General features: G+C 40.2%; 1 protein-coding gene across 1 annotated transcript in view; it reads left to right on the top strand.

The window, feature by feature from the left end:
• Positions 1-15994, top strand: part of LOC134530352 (UBA-like domain-containing protein 2-A) — a 39689-nt gene extending 23695 nt beyond the window's left edge. Inside the window, exon 4 of the mRNA XM_063365106.1 lies at positions 14593-15994. Within this exon, the coding sequence (XP_063221176.1) occupies positions 14593-14744 (152 nt within the window). The 3' untranslated portion in view covers positions 14745-15994. The remainder of the gene's footprint in view (positions 1-14592) is intronic.
• Positions 15995-18767: the final 2773 nt, after the last annotated feature.

Genomic DNA, 18767 nt, shown 5'->3' with positions numbered 1-18767 from the left:
CGTAATCCAATTCTGCTTTTTATACAATTAGAAACCATAAATTTACAGGTAAAACGTGAAGAGTGCATAAAGGGAGCAAGTCACTGAGCAAACAGAAGGATTACGAGCATGTATGAAGCAGCGCTTGGAACTTGCATGCTCGAAGCTGATCCAAAAGTGTCTATACCCCGATTCTAGATACAGTAATTGTATGCTCGGCTCTGTCATTTTCTATCATTACTGCCATCAGTGTGTTTTTCCTTGCGTGCCGTGGAATTAATAAACAGAGCCGTATTTGTTATGGCTCGATTGCTAGGAAGCATGTTGTGTCTCAGTTTGAAAAAGAATAAACATTCAGTTAGGGTAAGAAAATGGATTAGCTTTCACAGTGAAAATAGAGCTTCAAACAATTTATTTAGGTAGTTGGAAATGGAAGATTCTTATGCATATCATAATACCTTCAGAAAATTTGCGGTAAACCCAGGTACTGTTTTATTGATTGTACAGAGTACACTCTACACAAAGTACAGAGTATTTTAGACAATAGGTTATGCAAAACCAATTTTTTTTTGTACATCCAGGTCTTGTTTATCTTGGTATTGATGTTGATGCAGTCTGGTGTACAGACAGAGCCTGGAGAAATGACATCATAGGTGGTCTGGTCAAAATGCAGACAACTCAACACAAATGAAACAGCCATAGCAATACAGTAGTGACAAACATAAGTACACACTTAAACACAATTGGGGTTGTACCTGGGCAGTAATTTAATTGAATGATTTATAGATACGGTGGCACTGCAACTGTAATGGCGCATATACGTACCACATATCTATTTCATAATTACAAAGTTTTCACAAAAAAATATGTAGTAAATTGATTTTTACATAATAGCCATGCTGTTGTTGATAAGTTATTGTTGGGTACTAAGAGATATTCCTCAGATCATGGATTTCGGTGCAAGAAACCAGATCAGCAGCGACCACATGGCACACACTGGCCATGTTGATATATTGAGCATGATTTGCCACTGGCCCATTTTCTTTCACTTTTGTAAAGGTCAGCAGATAATTCTGAAGCTATATGCGAGAAATCTTTCTGTAGTGTACTGCAACATGTTTGTTTTGACAGTTTAATTATTTATTATTATTTACGATTTATTTTATTTTTGTTTGCTCTATGTATAATATTATTTATTTTCAGAAACGGCAATATTTGGTTATGTATGTCTATGGAAAAGTGATTCTTTGGATTTTTACCGGACTATTTGAACGAGGTATTGTTGATACCCCTCTAAGGACTAATGGACTTGAAAACTGTAAACGGTAAAATTAACGCCGTAATTTTATTATGTAAATTATTAATTTTAATATTTATGTATTTGAATTTTAAGTGAAATTTTGTTATCCGCGCAATTGTTGCGTTCGGAGTTTACGTTTTCGGTAAGAAATTAGGTAACTGAAACGGTCCTTTTGGCCAATCACGGGCCACCATTTAAAAGTGAGTCTTACTGGTTATTTTGAGGAAACTAGTAAGAAAGAGAGTTCTACAATGGCCAGCTGAATGAGCGGCAACTTCGTGACGTCGGCGAATTTAAATCCTGAAAATTAGCTATCTAGCATCAGGCATCCCGGATAGTGGATGATAATTATGAACCATTAGGGAGTTCAGAACATTTAAATAGGATTTATCTAAAAAGATAAATATCATAGGAGTGATTAACGTGAGTAATAAAAGTGCCCAGATTTTTTGTGCCCTAATCTTATGCACGAATCACGAAACTCCCGTTTTTACGTCACATCGTCGCCGAAACTTATTATAAACATTGATTTCATGAATTAAATTGACTTTATAGAGGATTTAAATAATACTTGGACATAAATTTTACGAATTTACACATTAATTAACAGACTCAGTGGTCCTATAGATGAGAGGCTCTGAGCTCTGCCGATGATTTTGAACCTATCTAGCCGAGGTAAATTGATTTAAGTTCCCTAAAAAAAAAAACATTAATTAAAAACTGTGTAGTGTCAACGAACCCGAATTAAGACTTTTGAAAATATTTAAATGTGCGCAACATAACTCCTGGTAATTGAACTTTTATTGAATTACTATGATGTCACCGTTAAGTTAGGTTGTTGTTTTGGATATGAATAATAATTAAATATATTAATAAGATTGAAATCTTTTAAATCGTTTTTACATTGGAAATAAAATAATTCTATATTTAATATTCACAGTGTTGTGTTGTGTTATTTGTAATTCCACCTACTCCAGTGTGTATTTATGTATGTTCCATATCAATCAAATAACACCTAACTGTGACTTACCTTATGTCAACATTACCAGTGAAGAGTCACACAATTTAAGAAATCTAATTTATTACACAGTTTTATTCAGCCCAACGTTTAAGTGTGTGTGTGGAGCCTACTAAGCAGCACGAAAGTAGCTCTACATATTTAATTGGCTACCCTAGCGGGGCCTAAACAACTAAGAAGGTTCCCGCACATATTTATTTGGCGCCCAACGTGGGGCCGATTTTGAGGTTAAGGGACACCTCAACAATTTTTTTGTGTAAATTCTGTACCATCCGAGTACTGTGTGCAAGTGCACTATTTGTGTAACGCATTATTTTTTTCAATTACTTCCTTGCACACCACTATGGCCGACGAACAAAACAAATACTTTCTTAGAGAAAGATCACGAAGTGTAGGGGAGGAGTTTGCTACTGCACAAACCTCAAGCAGTGAGTCGAATCCTTCATCATCTGCAGGGAATTCGCCTGTAGTCACCTGTGAGGAAAGGTTAGGGCGGCTCACATCTCCCCTAATCATGGAGCAGGAAAACATAAATGACACTGTCCTACACACAATTGCACCCCAGGATAGCACTCCTACTCCACCACCAGTGACACTAGAGTCACTGATGCAGATCTTGCTGCAGACAAATGCTCAGATGAAGCAGAACGACTCTAAATTGGAAAAAAACAACACCGTTCTCACTGAAAAACTAGAGCAAAACAACACTGCTCTCACTGAAAAACTAGAGCAAAATAACATCAATCTCACGGCTGAGTTGAGGGCTGGATTGGAACAGACCAATGCTGCCATGGAACAGAACAATGCCAGCCTAAGGAATCTCGAGCACAGCATCGAGGTTAGACTCTTGCAACAACATGAGGAGATTCAGCGGATAGCCGAACAGGTCTCCCAATACAACAGCAGGGTAGATGGGTTGGAATCCCACGTCACGTCCCTGAGGAACATGATGGCCAACGAGCATCGAGGACAGGCCAACGCCAGGGAAGAGGTGCGTGAGCACATCCAGCACCTGGAGAGTAGGCTTGGTGACTTCGAGGTGGCCACAGCTACGCTGAGGGACAGGTTTGAAAATCTATCTGTCCAACCGAGCCCTACAGCTGCATCAGCTGGTAGTATAGGCCAGGCCCAGGCAAGCGAGTGCCATGGACCTACTGTTCCAACACTGCCCACCACAAGCAAGCAACAGGGCGGCACCGAGTGCTACACTGAGCACCTGCCCCAGGAACCGTCACGTGTCACCCCCATCACTCATCGGCCAAGTAGCAGGACGTTTGTAAACACGTCGAGTATGGACCCTGCTACTCTGATCCACCACCCGGCCAAGCATTGGGCAGAGGCCATGCCCACGTTTTCAGGAAGGGTTACCGAGAACCCTATACGGTTCTTGAAGCGCTTTGAGGAATATGCGGCCACGTTCAATCTCAGCGAGGCTGAGGTACTAAAATGCCTCAACAGTGCGTTGAAAGGGCAGGCTTTCTACTGGTGGGAAATGCTGAGTGCAACCACCAGTAGCTACAATCACTTCCAGGCCATGTTCCGCCAGCAGTATTGGAGTCTGCGCATTCAGAGCAATCTGCGTGCCCAGCTCCATACTGAGAGGTATGACCCCAGGAAGGGCACAACGCTGGAAGCCCACCTCTCAACAATGTTTGAGAAAACTAGATACCTCGACTTGCCCATGACGGACGAGGAGTTCGTAGCGGCAATACTCACTCAGTTGCCGCTGCGCTACCAAAAGCAGTTGTCCGGCCTGACGTACCGAGACGTCACAGAGTTCAGAGAGAGGCTCCTGAACTACGACAAGCTGGAGAAAATGGACAGGACGCCAGCACCCAAGGAGGACCACGAGAGGGTACCCCAGCAGAACCGCCAGCCACCCCTGAATAACTATTGGCAAAACAGGGACAACAAGCCAAGGGACAACCGTCAGGCAGCTGTCCACACTATGACGTGGCAACCCAAGGGCAGAGAGCAAAGCTCATATGGCCGGTACGCTATGAGCCAACGCAAAGGCCCCTACAACAAGAGGAAGACCTGGTGGTCAAATACGAGGAACTATCATAGCGACGAAGAGATGTACCAGCGCAAGAGGAAGGACGACCGCAACGACAACCGCCGCCGCTCCTACTCGCCTGAAGTACGGCCTCCCAGGGAGTCCCGTGACCGACGCCCAAGATCCTCGTCTGAAGACGAGAGAGAGTACGCGAGGAAGTACCGCAAGACGGAGGAACCTCGATACCAGGGCCGGCACGAAGAAACCCGAATGCCACCCCACCATTATTCCCCCCAGACGACAGAGAATCATGGCGGCCAAGCCCATAATAGCCAGTTCTCTGGAAACAAGCAACGCTACCAGAACGCGACATTTCCACCACCATTCCAGGCGCAGCATCCAGGACATCAAGCTGCATACTACCAGAGAGGGGAAGTGAACCCGGTAGCAGCCGAGTTCAAGGCTGCAGTGTCCAGCGTCGCAGGACCAAGTAATTGGAACCACAAATAACAACAACAACGTGTTCCAGGTGGACGTGCCAACCAGGGCACGTTAAACTGGAACGGGTTTCAGTTGGATCGCCCCGAACAGAAACCCACTATTCAGGCTCAGGGGTACATAACGACAAAACTCCAATTTACAGCTGCATCAGCTACGATAAATTTATATGCACTGTTATGCTAAGAGAAAGTGAAAGGGACTTTCTCTATAATGAAAATGATGAAAATAGGGTTCATCAAGTTTGTACAGTTTGTCCACATGTGACATTAAAAATTGAAGAATGCAACGTGGATGCATTAATTGACAGTGGCGCTGAAGTCACGTGTATCAGTGAGGAGTTGGTGAACTACCTCGAGCATCAGGGCATCATACTACCCAAGATACCAGTACCAGCACTCAAGATAATTGGAGTGACATCAAGGGCAAGCCCTGTTGTAAACAGACAGGTACTGATAACAGTACACGGCCTAGGCAGACCGAAAGACATGACTGCACTAGTTGTGAAAGGCCTAGCAAAACCGCTAATAATAGGCACCGACTTTCTATCACAATTTGGTGTAGTGATAGATTTTAAACTATGTAAAATTCATTCAAATGACTGTGAAACTCCAGTCACACTCACAGGCAAGTGGCATGTGAGGGAAAGTTTTGTGGGAATATTGTACAGTGAACCTATGCACAGGCACATATACAATGCACAAGCAAGTGAGCAACTTCAGGCATCACTTGAAGACATAAGACAGTCACTACAGGAGGTGAAGAGTGTATCACCCAGTCAGCTGCAACAACTGTTTGGTGTACTGGCCAATTTTCAGTCAGTATTTTCTGACAAGCCAGGCAGAAACAGATTCTACCAAGCGAAAATTAAAATAAATGAGGAGGCACCGTACCACCGCAAATGCTATCCCATTCCGGTGAAGTACGTTCAGGAAGCCACAGCCTACCTACAACTTATGATTGATTGGAATGTAATCAGGAGAGAAGCAAGCCCCTATGCTAACCCCATAGTTTGTGTGAGTAAACGAGACGGGACAGTAAGACTGTGTCTCGATGCTAGGGAGCTCAACAAAATTACAGTCAAGGACAGGGAAAGTCCTATACAAACGGCAGAAATTTTAAGATTGTATCAAGGTGTGAAGTATCTCACAACCATGGATCTGTCGTCAGGCTATTGGCAGATACCATTAGAGCCTAATTCCTGCCAATATACATCATTTCTGTTCAGGAATCAGCAGTATGTATTTACAGTTATGCCGTTTGGACTGTGTAACGCAGTGGCTGACTTTACGAGATGTCTAGACGCAACCTTAGGACCCGAGTGTCAGGGATTTGCAAGGGCGTATGTCGATGACATATTAATAACATCATCAAATTTTGAAGAGCACATGCAGCATGTTGCCACTGTACTGCACAAATTGCAAGAGGCAGGCATGACTGTGAAAATTAGAAAATCTGTTTTCTGCAGAGAGGAATTACCCTTTTTAGGACACATCCTCACACCTGAAGGCATTAAGACAGCCCCAGACAAGCTGCAGAACATCCAAGAGTTTCCTACACCGAGGAACGTGAAACAGCTAAGAGCGTTTCTTGGAATAATTGGGTTTTACAGGATATACTCCAACCAAGTTGCACAGTGTGCAGTTCCACTGTTCAGCCTATTGAAGAAAGGCCAGGCATGGATGTGGAGTGAAGAGCACGAGCAAGCCTTCATCAGCTTGAAAAACTTGTTCCTGACTGAACACGTCATCTACCATCCAACCCAAGGGAAGGAATTTCTGTTATACACAGATGCCTCTGACACAGCCCTAGGATGTAAGCTTGCACAGGAGGAAAATGGAATTGAAAAGACTGTAGCAATGGCTAGTCGTACTCTCAACCAAGCCGAGAGAAATTACACTGTTACAGAGCGAGAGGTTCTGGCCATCATATGGGCACTCCAGAAGTACAGGGATCTGCTACTTGGAGAAACAGTGAAATTGTTAACAGATCACCAGGCGTTAACATGCCTTAAGGCAGGCAAGTTATTTGGTAGCCGCCTTACGAGATGGTTTTTGCTACTGCAGGAATATGATATTCATATACATCATATCAAGGGATCTGCCAACACCACTGCAGATTACCTAAGTCGCCTGCATGAACTGCAAGAAAGTTCACCATCTACATCAAAACGACAGAAGGAATTTTTAGTGGCACCAGTATCCACAGAAATATTTAAAACCAACCCTAAACTCCGAGATATCCTGAAGGATATAAAATGTAAACAACAGGCAGATGAGTACTGCAAAAACACCATCAACCAGCTGCAGAAGCAGTCAGCTGATAATAAAATTCACCAACATTTCTGTTTGTCAGCAGAAAATGTTTTGTTTGCCCAGTCAAGGAAGAGAGGCATTTTCGAAGATCACTGGAAACCAGTGATACCAGCTGATTTGATGCAACCAATCACCTGGGAACTACATGTAGCCTTGGGACATGTAGGGAGCAAGAAGCTCATTGAAGCATTAAAGAGGCAAGTGTATTGGCCTAACATGTCACGCTATGTAAGTAAGGTCACGAGTGCCTGTGACCTATGTCAGAAGGTGAAACCACCTGGACAACACCTGCATGGAGAATTGCAGCCAATCATTCCAACAGCACCATTGGAATTATTATCAGTTGATTTATTTGGCCCCCTACCCCAGTCAAAGGGAGGTGTTAAGTATGTTTTTGTGATGCAAGATGTTTTCACAAAATTCACAAAATTATATGCAATTGTGAACCAAACTGCAAAAGCAGTTATGCAAAAATTAAAAACTTTCGTTGAAGAAATTGGTTTACCTAAAGTGGTATTGTCAGACAGAGGTACCCAGTTTACCAGTGATTTGTGGCAAACAGGAGTCAGGAAATTAGGTGCAATACCTACAACCATCAGTGTACGGCATCCACAAAGTAACCCTGTGGAAAGACTCATGAAGTCAATAGGGAGTCTTTTACGTACGCTATGCCATAACTCGCAGCAATCATGGCGAGATAAGTTGCCATATGTAGAGTGCGTTATTAACCATACTGTACATGGTTCTATTGGAGTTACCCCTGGAGAAGCCATGAGCCTGAATAGATCGGTGGCGATCAACCCGAAGTATTTACCCCGATGTGAACACACCCCTAATGAAGAGGAAAAACTACCTACAGGAGAAGAGGTAGAAGCTCTAGTGAAGAGGAAGTTGACAGCAGAAGCTGACATCAGACGCAAGAGGAAACCAGCATCAAAATTAGCAAAATTTAAAATTGGAGACCAGGTACTGAAGAAAACAACTCCGGTAAGCAAGGCCTGGGAACATGTAACCAAGAAATTGTTTTTGTTATTTGAAGGTCCTTATGTCATCACAGACATAGTACAAGAGAATTGCTATGCACTAGCAGAGCCAGCAACAGGCCGACCAGTAGGCCGTTATAATATAACGCAGTTAAGGGAATACAAGAGCCCTACTACTATGTAAGCAGTACCGACCTAAGCTGAGAATGCCTCGTGATGGTACAAGGTGTAGTACCAGAAACAGCTGAGAGCAGTCTAAGTGTAAGTTTCAGACCAAGGATCTGAACTGTACAGAGGAGTAAGTGTATGTCACTGTGATTATGTGATCTAGTACGCCATGTGAGGCGTAGTGCAGCCACTGTAATTTGTAATGTTTAGCGGAGGTGTAATTCCCGCTTGTTTCTGTGTAAAGGTGAAGTAAAATGCCACCTATGCAGATATTTACCCTGTGGTTATGCGGAAGTGTAATTCCCGCTATATTGCTGTATTTGAGGTGAAGTGAAATGCCACCCATACAGATGTTATTGTAGCCTGTGAAGCTACCTGTGTACAATGTGTATTGTATTTATGTATCAGTTGGCTTGCACAATTCCTCGTATGAGTATGAACTCAAATGTCACTAAGACATATATATACAACATTAGACTAGCCTATACCTATGTGAAGCTGTATGTACTGTGTACTAACAAACGAGAAGAAATTAAGCTTATTTAGTGTCGATGTAACTAGGTGGTATGATACCCCATCCTGCTGTGTAGACATATATAAACACTGGCATGCAAAGCATCTCTAAAAGCACATAACCCTTTGCAACTACAAGCAGAGTAATATTATGCAGGTTACCTTGATTTAATGATGATGCTGAGTAATCCAATAGGCGTCGTTATGTTGATGATGAAAAATAGAAAATCACTAAATTTTCTAATATTTATAGAAGAACTCACTAAGATTTTAAAACTTCACTATTTTATTACCATTTCTGGGATGAATTTAGGGAAAAGAATGATCTTTAGGATTGCATTCTACCCAGAATGCAGGTTAGAAAAGTATGCACTCATTTCGCATACAAATCCAATCAGATTTAGCTGAAATATTTAGTTTATTAAACTTTGGATGTCAAGGCATTGATATTTTATGAAATGAAAACACTGAAATTTGAAATCGATGATTTTTGAGGATTTATTGGAAGAAGCCCCTATACAAGAAAATTACGTCGTCTCAACACTATTCACTCGCAGCACTGTCATAGTTGCTTGAGTAGTATTCTTCGAAGGATGTGAAGAATAGCGAAGCATGTCGATCTGAAAAACTCAGGATCTAAGCCCTTTGTCGCGAGAAGTGAAGGTACTCCGGCAAACAAGTGTCCACAAGCAACTTCGCCTAACAGAAGTTTTAAAATTAAAAAAAAGCAAGAAAGTTTTTCTTAAAAAGAAATGAAAAAAATATTGAACATGTGATACCATATGTTGAAAGCTATCCTGATACAGCATGTTTGTGAAACAGCTGATTGGTAAAAGGAACCTTAGCTACACTGAAGCCAGGAGCCTCAGTAGGTTACAAGACTCATGTTACTGATAGTAACCAAGATGAAATGAAATGTGAACATTATTCAACCCAGCGAGACCGCTACGGGATGAAAACAACAGTAATGAAAGATGAGAAGAGGAAGATAAAGCCTCTACAGCTGTTGAGCTGAGCACAGCAGACTGAAATTGAAAAGTTACTAAGTTGGTAATTGTATAAACCAACGACTTCTCTGTATAGGAGAAGAAAATGGAAACAATGTGTAAAGACACTATGAAATTTTGATTGTACAACCTGTAAACATAATGGAATGTTAATGGTATGTTATGTAAATGTTATTATATACCTAATTATATATAAATGTTATATTTTATGATCAATTGCTAGTATGTACTATGTAAACATAACAATGAACTATTAATTGTCAGTATGTACATGATATGATATATATTCTTGGATGAAATGTTAACAAGTGTGATGAAATGCAAATGTAAATTGCAAGCTAAATATGCTATAGTTAAATGCAAATATTTTTAATAATGAAATGTAAACATGTAAGTTACAAACATTGAGTAATGAATATAAATTATGTTAGCTATCAATATGTTATAATGAAAAGCAAAACATGTGATGTTTGATATTCAATAATGATACGCTATAATGAAATGTTGTGGTGAAATGTATGAAATCTCATGAAATGAGAACACAAACAAGCAAATGCACTGTGATGCATACTAATCAAGTACGAACTAACAATGTGATATGTTAGTAGCAAGCAAAGTACTAATATTGAATTTAATGGATATTGATAACCAGGCATTGTTATGCAAGAATTGAGATTTAATAATTAATAGTATTTATTTATTTTTTTTTCTAACAATGATGTTAATAATGAGAATGTTATATGTTAAGCTAGGAATTTTAAGGTTAATTTAAGATATTTTTGTTTTAACGGTGACGTCATAGTGTTCCGCGGCAAGTACACAAGTTGTATTGCCTGCAGACACTTGTATTTGCAAGAGTACAAGTACGCACATAGTGATTAAGGTATCGATTAAGACCCGGACACCTATACTTAAGTCAGGTGCGAAGGTTACACCAGAGTGAGCTAGACGTAGTGCGGTTCGCAACGATTGTGTACCTAACAGTGATGGGAATAGACGAGTGCTTCCTTGTGGGAAGTGGTGACCTCGCCCCACGCAATCAGCACCGCAGACGCCACGACGCCGTCTCGCGCGTAGTCGTGAGGCAGGGCGGCTGGACGCCGCCACATCAGCAGTTGATGACGTCAGCTGCAGTGCCAGATGCCGTGCTGTCTGGTACAGCATCATCGCCCCACGCCAGACCCCGTCGACGCGTGGTGAACCAGGCCAGGTTTGTTGGTCGTTTTGAGGACAGGCGCCGTCTCGACGCCGCTGTCCGCTGCAGGAAGGAGGAGTCGCAGCAAGGATGCAGTCATCACCGCAGATGGACGTTGACCCATTGCCGTGACGTGACCTGGAGAACGTCCTATTGTTGACTCACGTGTACATTGCACCCCTTCGAATCCCTTTAGTGAATCATACTCACAGTAAGTAAGTCCTCCCGAGTCCTTCTCAACAGGAGCGGCTCAAGGCAGAAGCTGTCGGAGAGCAGCAGCAGTTCCAGCCTTCGAAGATTTTGCACTGCAAAATCCGTGAACTTCTTCGCGCAGGTCTGTTAGCAGCGACGACCCGATAAAAAGTGTTTAAAAAGGCGCGATTTTCAGGCGCGCAACGGTAAAAAACGAATCGAGGAGGAGAGGTAGTCTCTCTCAAGTTGTTTTTTTTGTTTGTCGTTTGGTGCGCGCGTTGCTAGGCAACGAAGAGTGTTGTGTATTGTGCGACGGAGAAAGAGAAGTGCCAATCACATTGCACCGTTTTGAACAGGTCAAAGAGCACTGTTCAATGTAATTGACAAGGGCGGCAAAATCTGTACTGCAACATGTTTGTTTTGACAGTTTAATTATTTATTATTATTTACGATTTATTTTATTTTTGTTTGCTCTATGTATAATATTATTTATTTTCAGAAACGGCAATATTTGGTTATGTATGTCTATGGAAAAGTGATTCTTTGGATTTTTACCGGACTATTTGAACGAGGTATTGTTGATACCCCTCTAAGGACTAATGGACTTGAAAACTGTAAACGGTAAAATTAACGTCGTAATTTTATTATGTAAATTATTAATTTTAATATTTATGTATTTGAATTTTAAGTGAAATTTTGTTATCCGCGCAATTGTTGCGTTCGGAGTTTACGTTTTCGGTAAGAAATTAGGTAACTGAAACGGTCCTTTTGGCCAATCACGGGCCACCATTTAAAAGTGAGTCTTACTGGTTATTTTGAGGAAACTAGTAAGAAAGAGAGTTCTACAATGGCCAGCTGAATGAGCGGCAACTTCGTGACGTCGGCGAATTTAAATCCTGAAAATTAGCTATCTAGCATCAGGCATCCCGGATAGTGGATGATAATTATGAACCATTAGGGAGTTCAGAACATTTAAATAGGATTTATCTAAAAAGATAAATATCATAGGAGTGATTAACGTGAGTAATAAAAGTGCCCAGATTTTTTGTGCCCTAATCTTATGCACGAATCACGAAACTCCCGTTTTTACGTCACATCGTCGCCGAAACTTATTATAAACATTGATTTCATGAATTAAATTGACTTTATAGAGGATTTAAATAATACTTGGACATAAATTTTACGAATTTACACATTAATTAACAGACTCAGTGGTCCTATAGATGAGAGGCTCTGAGCTCTGCCGATGATTTTGAACCTATCTAGCCGAGGTAAATTGATTTAAGTTCCCTAAAAAAAAAAACATTAATTAAAAACTGTGTAGTGTCAACGAACCCGAATTAAGACTTTTGAAAATATTTAAATGTGCGCAACATAACTCCTGGTAATTGAACTTTTATTGAATTACTATGATGTCACCGTTAAGTTAGGTTGTTGTTTTGGATATGAATAATAATTAAATATATTAATAAGATTGAAATCTTTTAAATCGTTTTTACATTGGAAATAAAATAATTCTATATTTAATATTCACAGTGTTGTGTTGTGTTATTTGTAATTCCACCTACTCCAGTGTGTATTTATGTATGTTCCATATCAATCAAATAACACCTAACTGTGACTTACCTTATGTCAACATTACCAGTGAAGAGTCACACAATTTAAGAAATCTAATTTATTACACAGTTTTATTCAGCCCAACGTTTAAGTGTGTGTGTGGAGCCTACTAAGCAGCACGAAAGTAGCTCTACATATTTAATTGGCTACCCTAGCGGGGCCTAAACAACTAAGAAGGTTCCCGCACAGTAGGTTACATGCTAATTCCGCATATATTTAAGGTTTATTCTATTTGCGATGTCAGATTATGGCCTTTTGAATTATTGAATTTTTTTTAGTGAACTTACTAAATTGTATTTCTTGTCAAACTTTTATAATTATATTTATATTAAATATAATTTTAGAAAGGAAAAATAAACTACGCAAATTCTAGTCAACATGTCCGCAGCGAATATATTATTATTAACACTTAGTGAATCAGGTCGGTAAGGGACCATTCTAGCATTTGCATGAAGTGATTTAAGGAAAACCATTCCTGCACTCAAGCCCGGATGTTCCAGAGCAGTTAAATGCCTTGCTACTGTGTCTCTATGCTTGGCACAGTTGATGCGCCTTAGTCCGGCATTCTTTGCTTCAGCACATTCTGTAATCCCGCAACATTCGAGCCACTCGTGTTAAGATGGAAAAAATAACATAAAAATTGAACATATTTTTTTGTACAGAATTATTAATTGTAGGGGAGGTATTGTTGCTACCTATAATACATATACCCCAGTTCGATAAAAAAAAAAATATTGAATTGCAAGATGAATTTATTTAAATACTTTTGTGACTGTGGTTTATAACGACTCCAGTAACACCACTCATGCCGCCACCCGCCTTAAAGGCAGTCCCCACACGACATTGCACAATACGTCTCTTTGTTCTACGCTTACTCTTTCTTCTCCTCGCTAGCAGAGATGATCGGGCTGCCAACAGTCTCTCTGCTTGTCTCACTTATCCCTCCATTTCCACACATAAGGCTACTCGAGTTGCAGGTAACCGCTGGAGGCAAGCTCAGCGTGTGTTGCCGCACATGCTAGGTGGTTTAGGCATGGCTTTGTTGTTTTTTACTCTTGAAGTGTTATTTATTTGCATTTTTGCAGCGTAAATTAATTCCTAAGACATCTGTCTACTAAAATAGTTTTTGGTCTTTGTAAATTATTAATAAACCTTTTATTTGGAGACACCATGTGCTCAGATCACCCAAACATGCTTTTCTCAGTGAGGAAAATGAGATATTTTCTTGATTACGATTAATGAAATATTTCCGTCTTTGGTAAAATTTTGTTTATGATCCATGTTGCTAACTGGTTTATTTTAAGTTTCAATTTTAAATTTTTTTTCATGTTAGCAAGTAGCCATGCAAATGGACTGGTCACTCTCTAAAATAGTTTGCCACGGCTCTGCGTTTATGCTTCTTTTGGCAGTGTGAGTTCGTATATATGCCCTTCTAAGGAATTTATTTATTGTGATGAATAACTATAGTTAAATAAATATAATGTTTCTTTAACACTCATCCAATGTTTCCGTAAGAAAGTATTCTACTATATTAATAAATATTTCAACAGTGTAAGTTTATACTTTATTAGGTCTACGTATTACATAAACATTATATTTACAAGTTTTTTTTATTAATTTTATTGTTCTTGTAAAAACATTTTTGACATTCAATTTTCTAGTGAATCACTGATCAGGCTTGTCTGTGGTCTCGAACGTGCCAGCTTAGAGAGCTGTTACCGTAACATTAAAATGAACCGATGGCATCCATGAATGATCTAGGTTATGCTCTGGTTGGAACAAATGTTGAGGTAATTGCTTGATGGTTGCAGGTGTGTATTCTACATCACCCAGCCAGCCCACTCAGCCACCTCAACATTTACATCAACCACAACAGGCATTCCACGCTACGGTCAGTATCCCACATCCTCTTCAAATGCCATCAAAGTCGGCTGCAAACATGACGGTGGAGCTGCAGAGATAAGCCAGGAAGGCTGTTGTCCCGGACTTAAAGATAGGCAGGACGCTGGAGCAATTGGTAGCATGCTGTGCTGTTTGTCGGAGGCTCCAGGTTGGCTACGAGATACGCTGGCATAATGCCCCTGCTATGGGTTGTCATTGTTAGTGCAGCATACACTACTGCAGTCAAACAAAATAGATGAACCGCTAATGTTTCATGTGACTTTTTGTTTAATCATAAATAATTATGTATTTGCATGGAAGAATCATGATACACTAGATACTAGTCGTACACTTGCAGTTATGTACAATGATGAAAGAAAACTGAAAATGTATTCTCTGATTAAAAAGAGTTTTGATAGACAATAATAGTTCTTATCACATTAATGAATGTAACAAAGCTGTAAGTACTGAAAGGAAATACTTTCAAAGTTAAAGTTTTATGTGTATATAATTTAATTATGTATGTTAATAAGCTCTTTTTATTTTAGAGCTTTTATACATATTTCTCATCATCTGGAGGAAGATATGATATGAATAGTGCAGACTCTCATGCTGGTGTGTTTACCAAATAATGTTTTAAAATGTGGTCTCCCAAAAACCAACATACATTGCAAATATTTGTTTATGTTACACATTAAATGTTGCATGGTAATTCATCCAGCTATGCTGCAGCTGCCCTAGACACTTTGCTGTCCAAAAATTTGCTATGTTGTGACAGTAGATACTGGCCATTAAGTACTGTAACCTCGACTATAATTGTGTTGATGTTAATATTGTATCTAGCATATCTTTGCAACCTCATATCACAAAACATAGAAAAAAATTAGTGTATCATACTTTTTGTTACTTTTTGTAATGGAAACACTTTTTATAATCATTCACAATGTTGTTAGTCACTCTTAGTTAATTGTTACATAACTGTTGTAAGTAATACTGTCAACTAATCAAAAACTTAGCTTTTGAGTGTTGTAAGTATACCAAAGGTAAGCTTTCTTTGCTGTAATTTGTGAATGCAATTCACTTACCAGTCTTGTAATTTAAGTTTGATGAGAGTTGTACATATGTATAGATTTTTAACTTGTCTGCTAGTGCTTATATTTAAGCACTTGTAATAATTATTGTGATCACTGTCAAGAGAAGCAAAATATTAATGCTTCAGCAAACCGAGTACTGTCTGTATTTATTTTCTTTCCAACCTCCGCGAACATAACATCTTGTGAGTTGAGAGAGCTGAAAAGGCAGATAAATTAATAAATAATTCATAGAATGACACTGGCATTGTTTTTTTTCCTTGCTGATAGTATAGGATTGTGTCAATTCAATGTTTAAAGCCATTACGAGAAATGCATTACAGGTGAAGTTATACTACACTCATTCTTTCTTTTAAACAAAACCAAACTTTGAAAGCCTAGCTGTATGTTTATTTTTACCTCCTGTCGGGAAAGGCGGGAGGACAAGGTTTGGAAATCTCGGAGATGGTTCAAAAGTTTGTAAAATAAAAGTATTTTTATTGACAAAACTTGTAACAACATTCACACCCTTCATTATACGAATGATCAGGCTTCACAAACTTCTGAGGTATTGCTTGAAGACGAGTACAATGGGAAGTGCCCAAGGTGTCTGTGAACAGATTAACAGGATTAACAATATTTGATCACTTATACACAAATTACACAAATTTAATTACATAGTACCTTTTTCTAAATCAAACTGCAATCTCAATTTTACGAACGTCAAATTATTAGGCTCCTTACAAATCAAGTTTTTGGCACATTCAAATATTACGTTAATTATCTTTACTAGCCTTGAAGCTTTGCCAAACAATATCACTTTACAGTTATAAAATCAGACGTGCTAAAGAATATAATCAAAGACAACTGACATGAAATTACTTGTAGCACAGTTTAAATATTTCCTGTAACTCGGTTACACAGTTTATGAAATTATAGATTAAATGCAAAATACATACACTCTCATGGTGATATGATTGATTAAAGGAAACAACACTTTAAAGTTATCAAACAGTTTCTTGGTGTAAGTCTCGGTCTTTCTTATTATAGACCCAATTACAAATTTTTACACTAAAAAGTTTCTGTTCTTACACACACATTTGTTATAGGCAGCGAGTTCTATTCACATCTCTCCTGACTAATGACAGCGGTACTCGTATTCCGTGGTGCCCCGCCAATATTGCGGCGATTATTTATTTTATTTACTCGCCTTGGTTGGTAGCTGCCTCCTGGAGAACTCGGCAGACAACCCCACTGGTAGCATCCCCGTTCTATCAGTTGATTGGGCAGGGTGGTTCTGTATCAGCACCTGCCACGGAGTCGACGACGTCTATGTGGACTCGCCCCGTCAGTAGTTTTACACCTCCACGAAGTAGCTGTGTACTGGGCGTTACATTCACCTGCACTGTTCAGGAAGTTAGAGTAATGTTAAGTCGAATCCAGGTATGTAAAGGATACTTTGGTTACGGATGTGCCAGTTAGTTGCGTCACGCTAATCATCAACTTACTGCTGGTTGGTATAATTTACGTTATGCGAATGACCTCGACCTCTCCTCCGTCACTTGCCACACTGCCCTACTGCCATTTTACTATCAGCTCCAGTCGAACACTTTCATGCCCCGTGACTTTCACGAAACAATTCCCTTTATTCTACAGACGAGGCAAAACTTCTGTTTCCTCACTGCGAAAATATTCTAAGTCCCAAATATTTCTGCTTGGAATTATTCAAGTCCCTTAGGGTCTTGTGTTTTTTTCTACTACGTAGAAAATAATTTCAAAGTCCCTTACGGACTTAGTTTCTGATGGACGTATTTTCTGACGGCGTCTCTTACCGTATGTTCTTGCTGAAGTTGTCGGCACGTCCACGGGCAGCGTGACGGAGGAGGTCGTTGGTGCGGGTCTTGGTCACCGCTTGTTCACGCAGCCGGGGTAAGTCAGAGACTGACTGCAGAAGCGTTGGCTGGGCCCGTTTTATAGTCCCCTTGGGCCGGACCGAGGAACAGTCTGGATACCCGCGGCGGATGTACGTCATGCTGGTAGTTCCGGACGACGCCCGCGAAGCCGGGCAGAGTCGAAGCGGCCCGAGCGGCCCCGATGCATTGCCGGCCGATGCGCAGGAATCGAAAGATGCGCACCCCTGTGCTGCGGTTGGTATCCATCGGAAGGGCAGGGGCGCTGTCTGGTAGTCTTAGGTTAGGATAGGCTAGGTTAAGTTAGGTTATGTTATATTACGTTAGGTTAGGTTAGATTGTGGTATTTCGGCGTTAAGGTACATTTAAGAAACACACACAAATTCATTCAGTTGTTATTTCGGCGTTGTGGTACACAGCAGTTTTATAGCTGTCGGCATTGTAGTCAATTTTGACATTCTGCTTTGTGGTAACGACCCTGCAAGGTGAGCTGCTGCAAAACACCAGGAACCACAAACGTTAAAGACAGTGATGATGTAACTGCCCAAAATCCCTTTGTCGAAAATCAGGACCAAAATCGGGGTTTTATCGGAGCCGTTTCTAACGGCTTAAAATTTTCCGGTTGTTTCGTACTGCTAACTGTTGTCAGCGTTTGATGGCGGCAAGCAACTTTTTTACGATCCAAGCAGCGAATTCTAGTGGCGGGCGCAGAAAGTACGTGTGTGATTCACGTCGAGATATTTTCGTGCTTGAAAAGCGAGTTTCGTATTATAAAGATTCATGGTTGCAAACATGAAGAACGTGAGAACACGTGTGTTTGCTCGTCACCGAGGTTAGATGTTTACACGTCGCCGACGAGTACTGAAAGACTAGCTCACATTTGCTTTAATTTTTTTGACGTGATAACGTCTTATAAATCGATTAACGCCGGCTGCACGCACGAAAAAGCATGACTCATTGTCACGTTCCGCCTGAGCCGAGCGTGCAAGAACCGGCCAACCACCGTGCGAGAAAATCTTCTATAAAATCAAACAGGTTAAGGAGGGCTTTTAAACTAATTGTTTGTGATCACATCTAAACAAATTATTTAAATTAAATTTGCAAAAAACTGTAAATAATATTTTA

The sequence above is a fragment of the Bacillus rossius genome, chromosome 3 (genome assembly GCF_032445375.1).
Source record: "Bacillus rossius redtenbacheri isolate Brsri chromosome 3, Brsri_v3, whole genome shotgun sequence".
In the NCBI taxonomy this organism is placed as follows: Eukaryota; Metazoa; Arthropoda; class Insecta; order Phasmatodea; family Bacillidae; genus Bacillus; species Bacillus rossius.
Note: the sequence above shows the minus strand (reverse complement) of the source record. Positions and strands in the feature narration are given on the sequence as shown.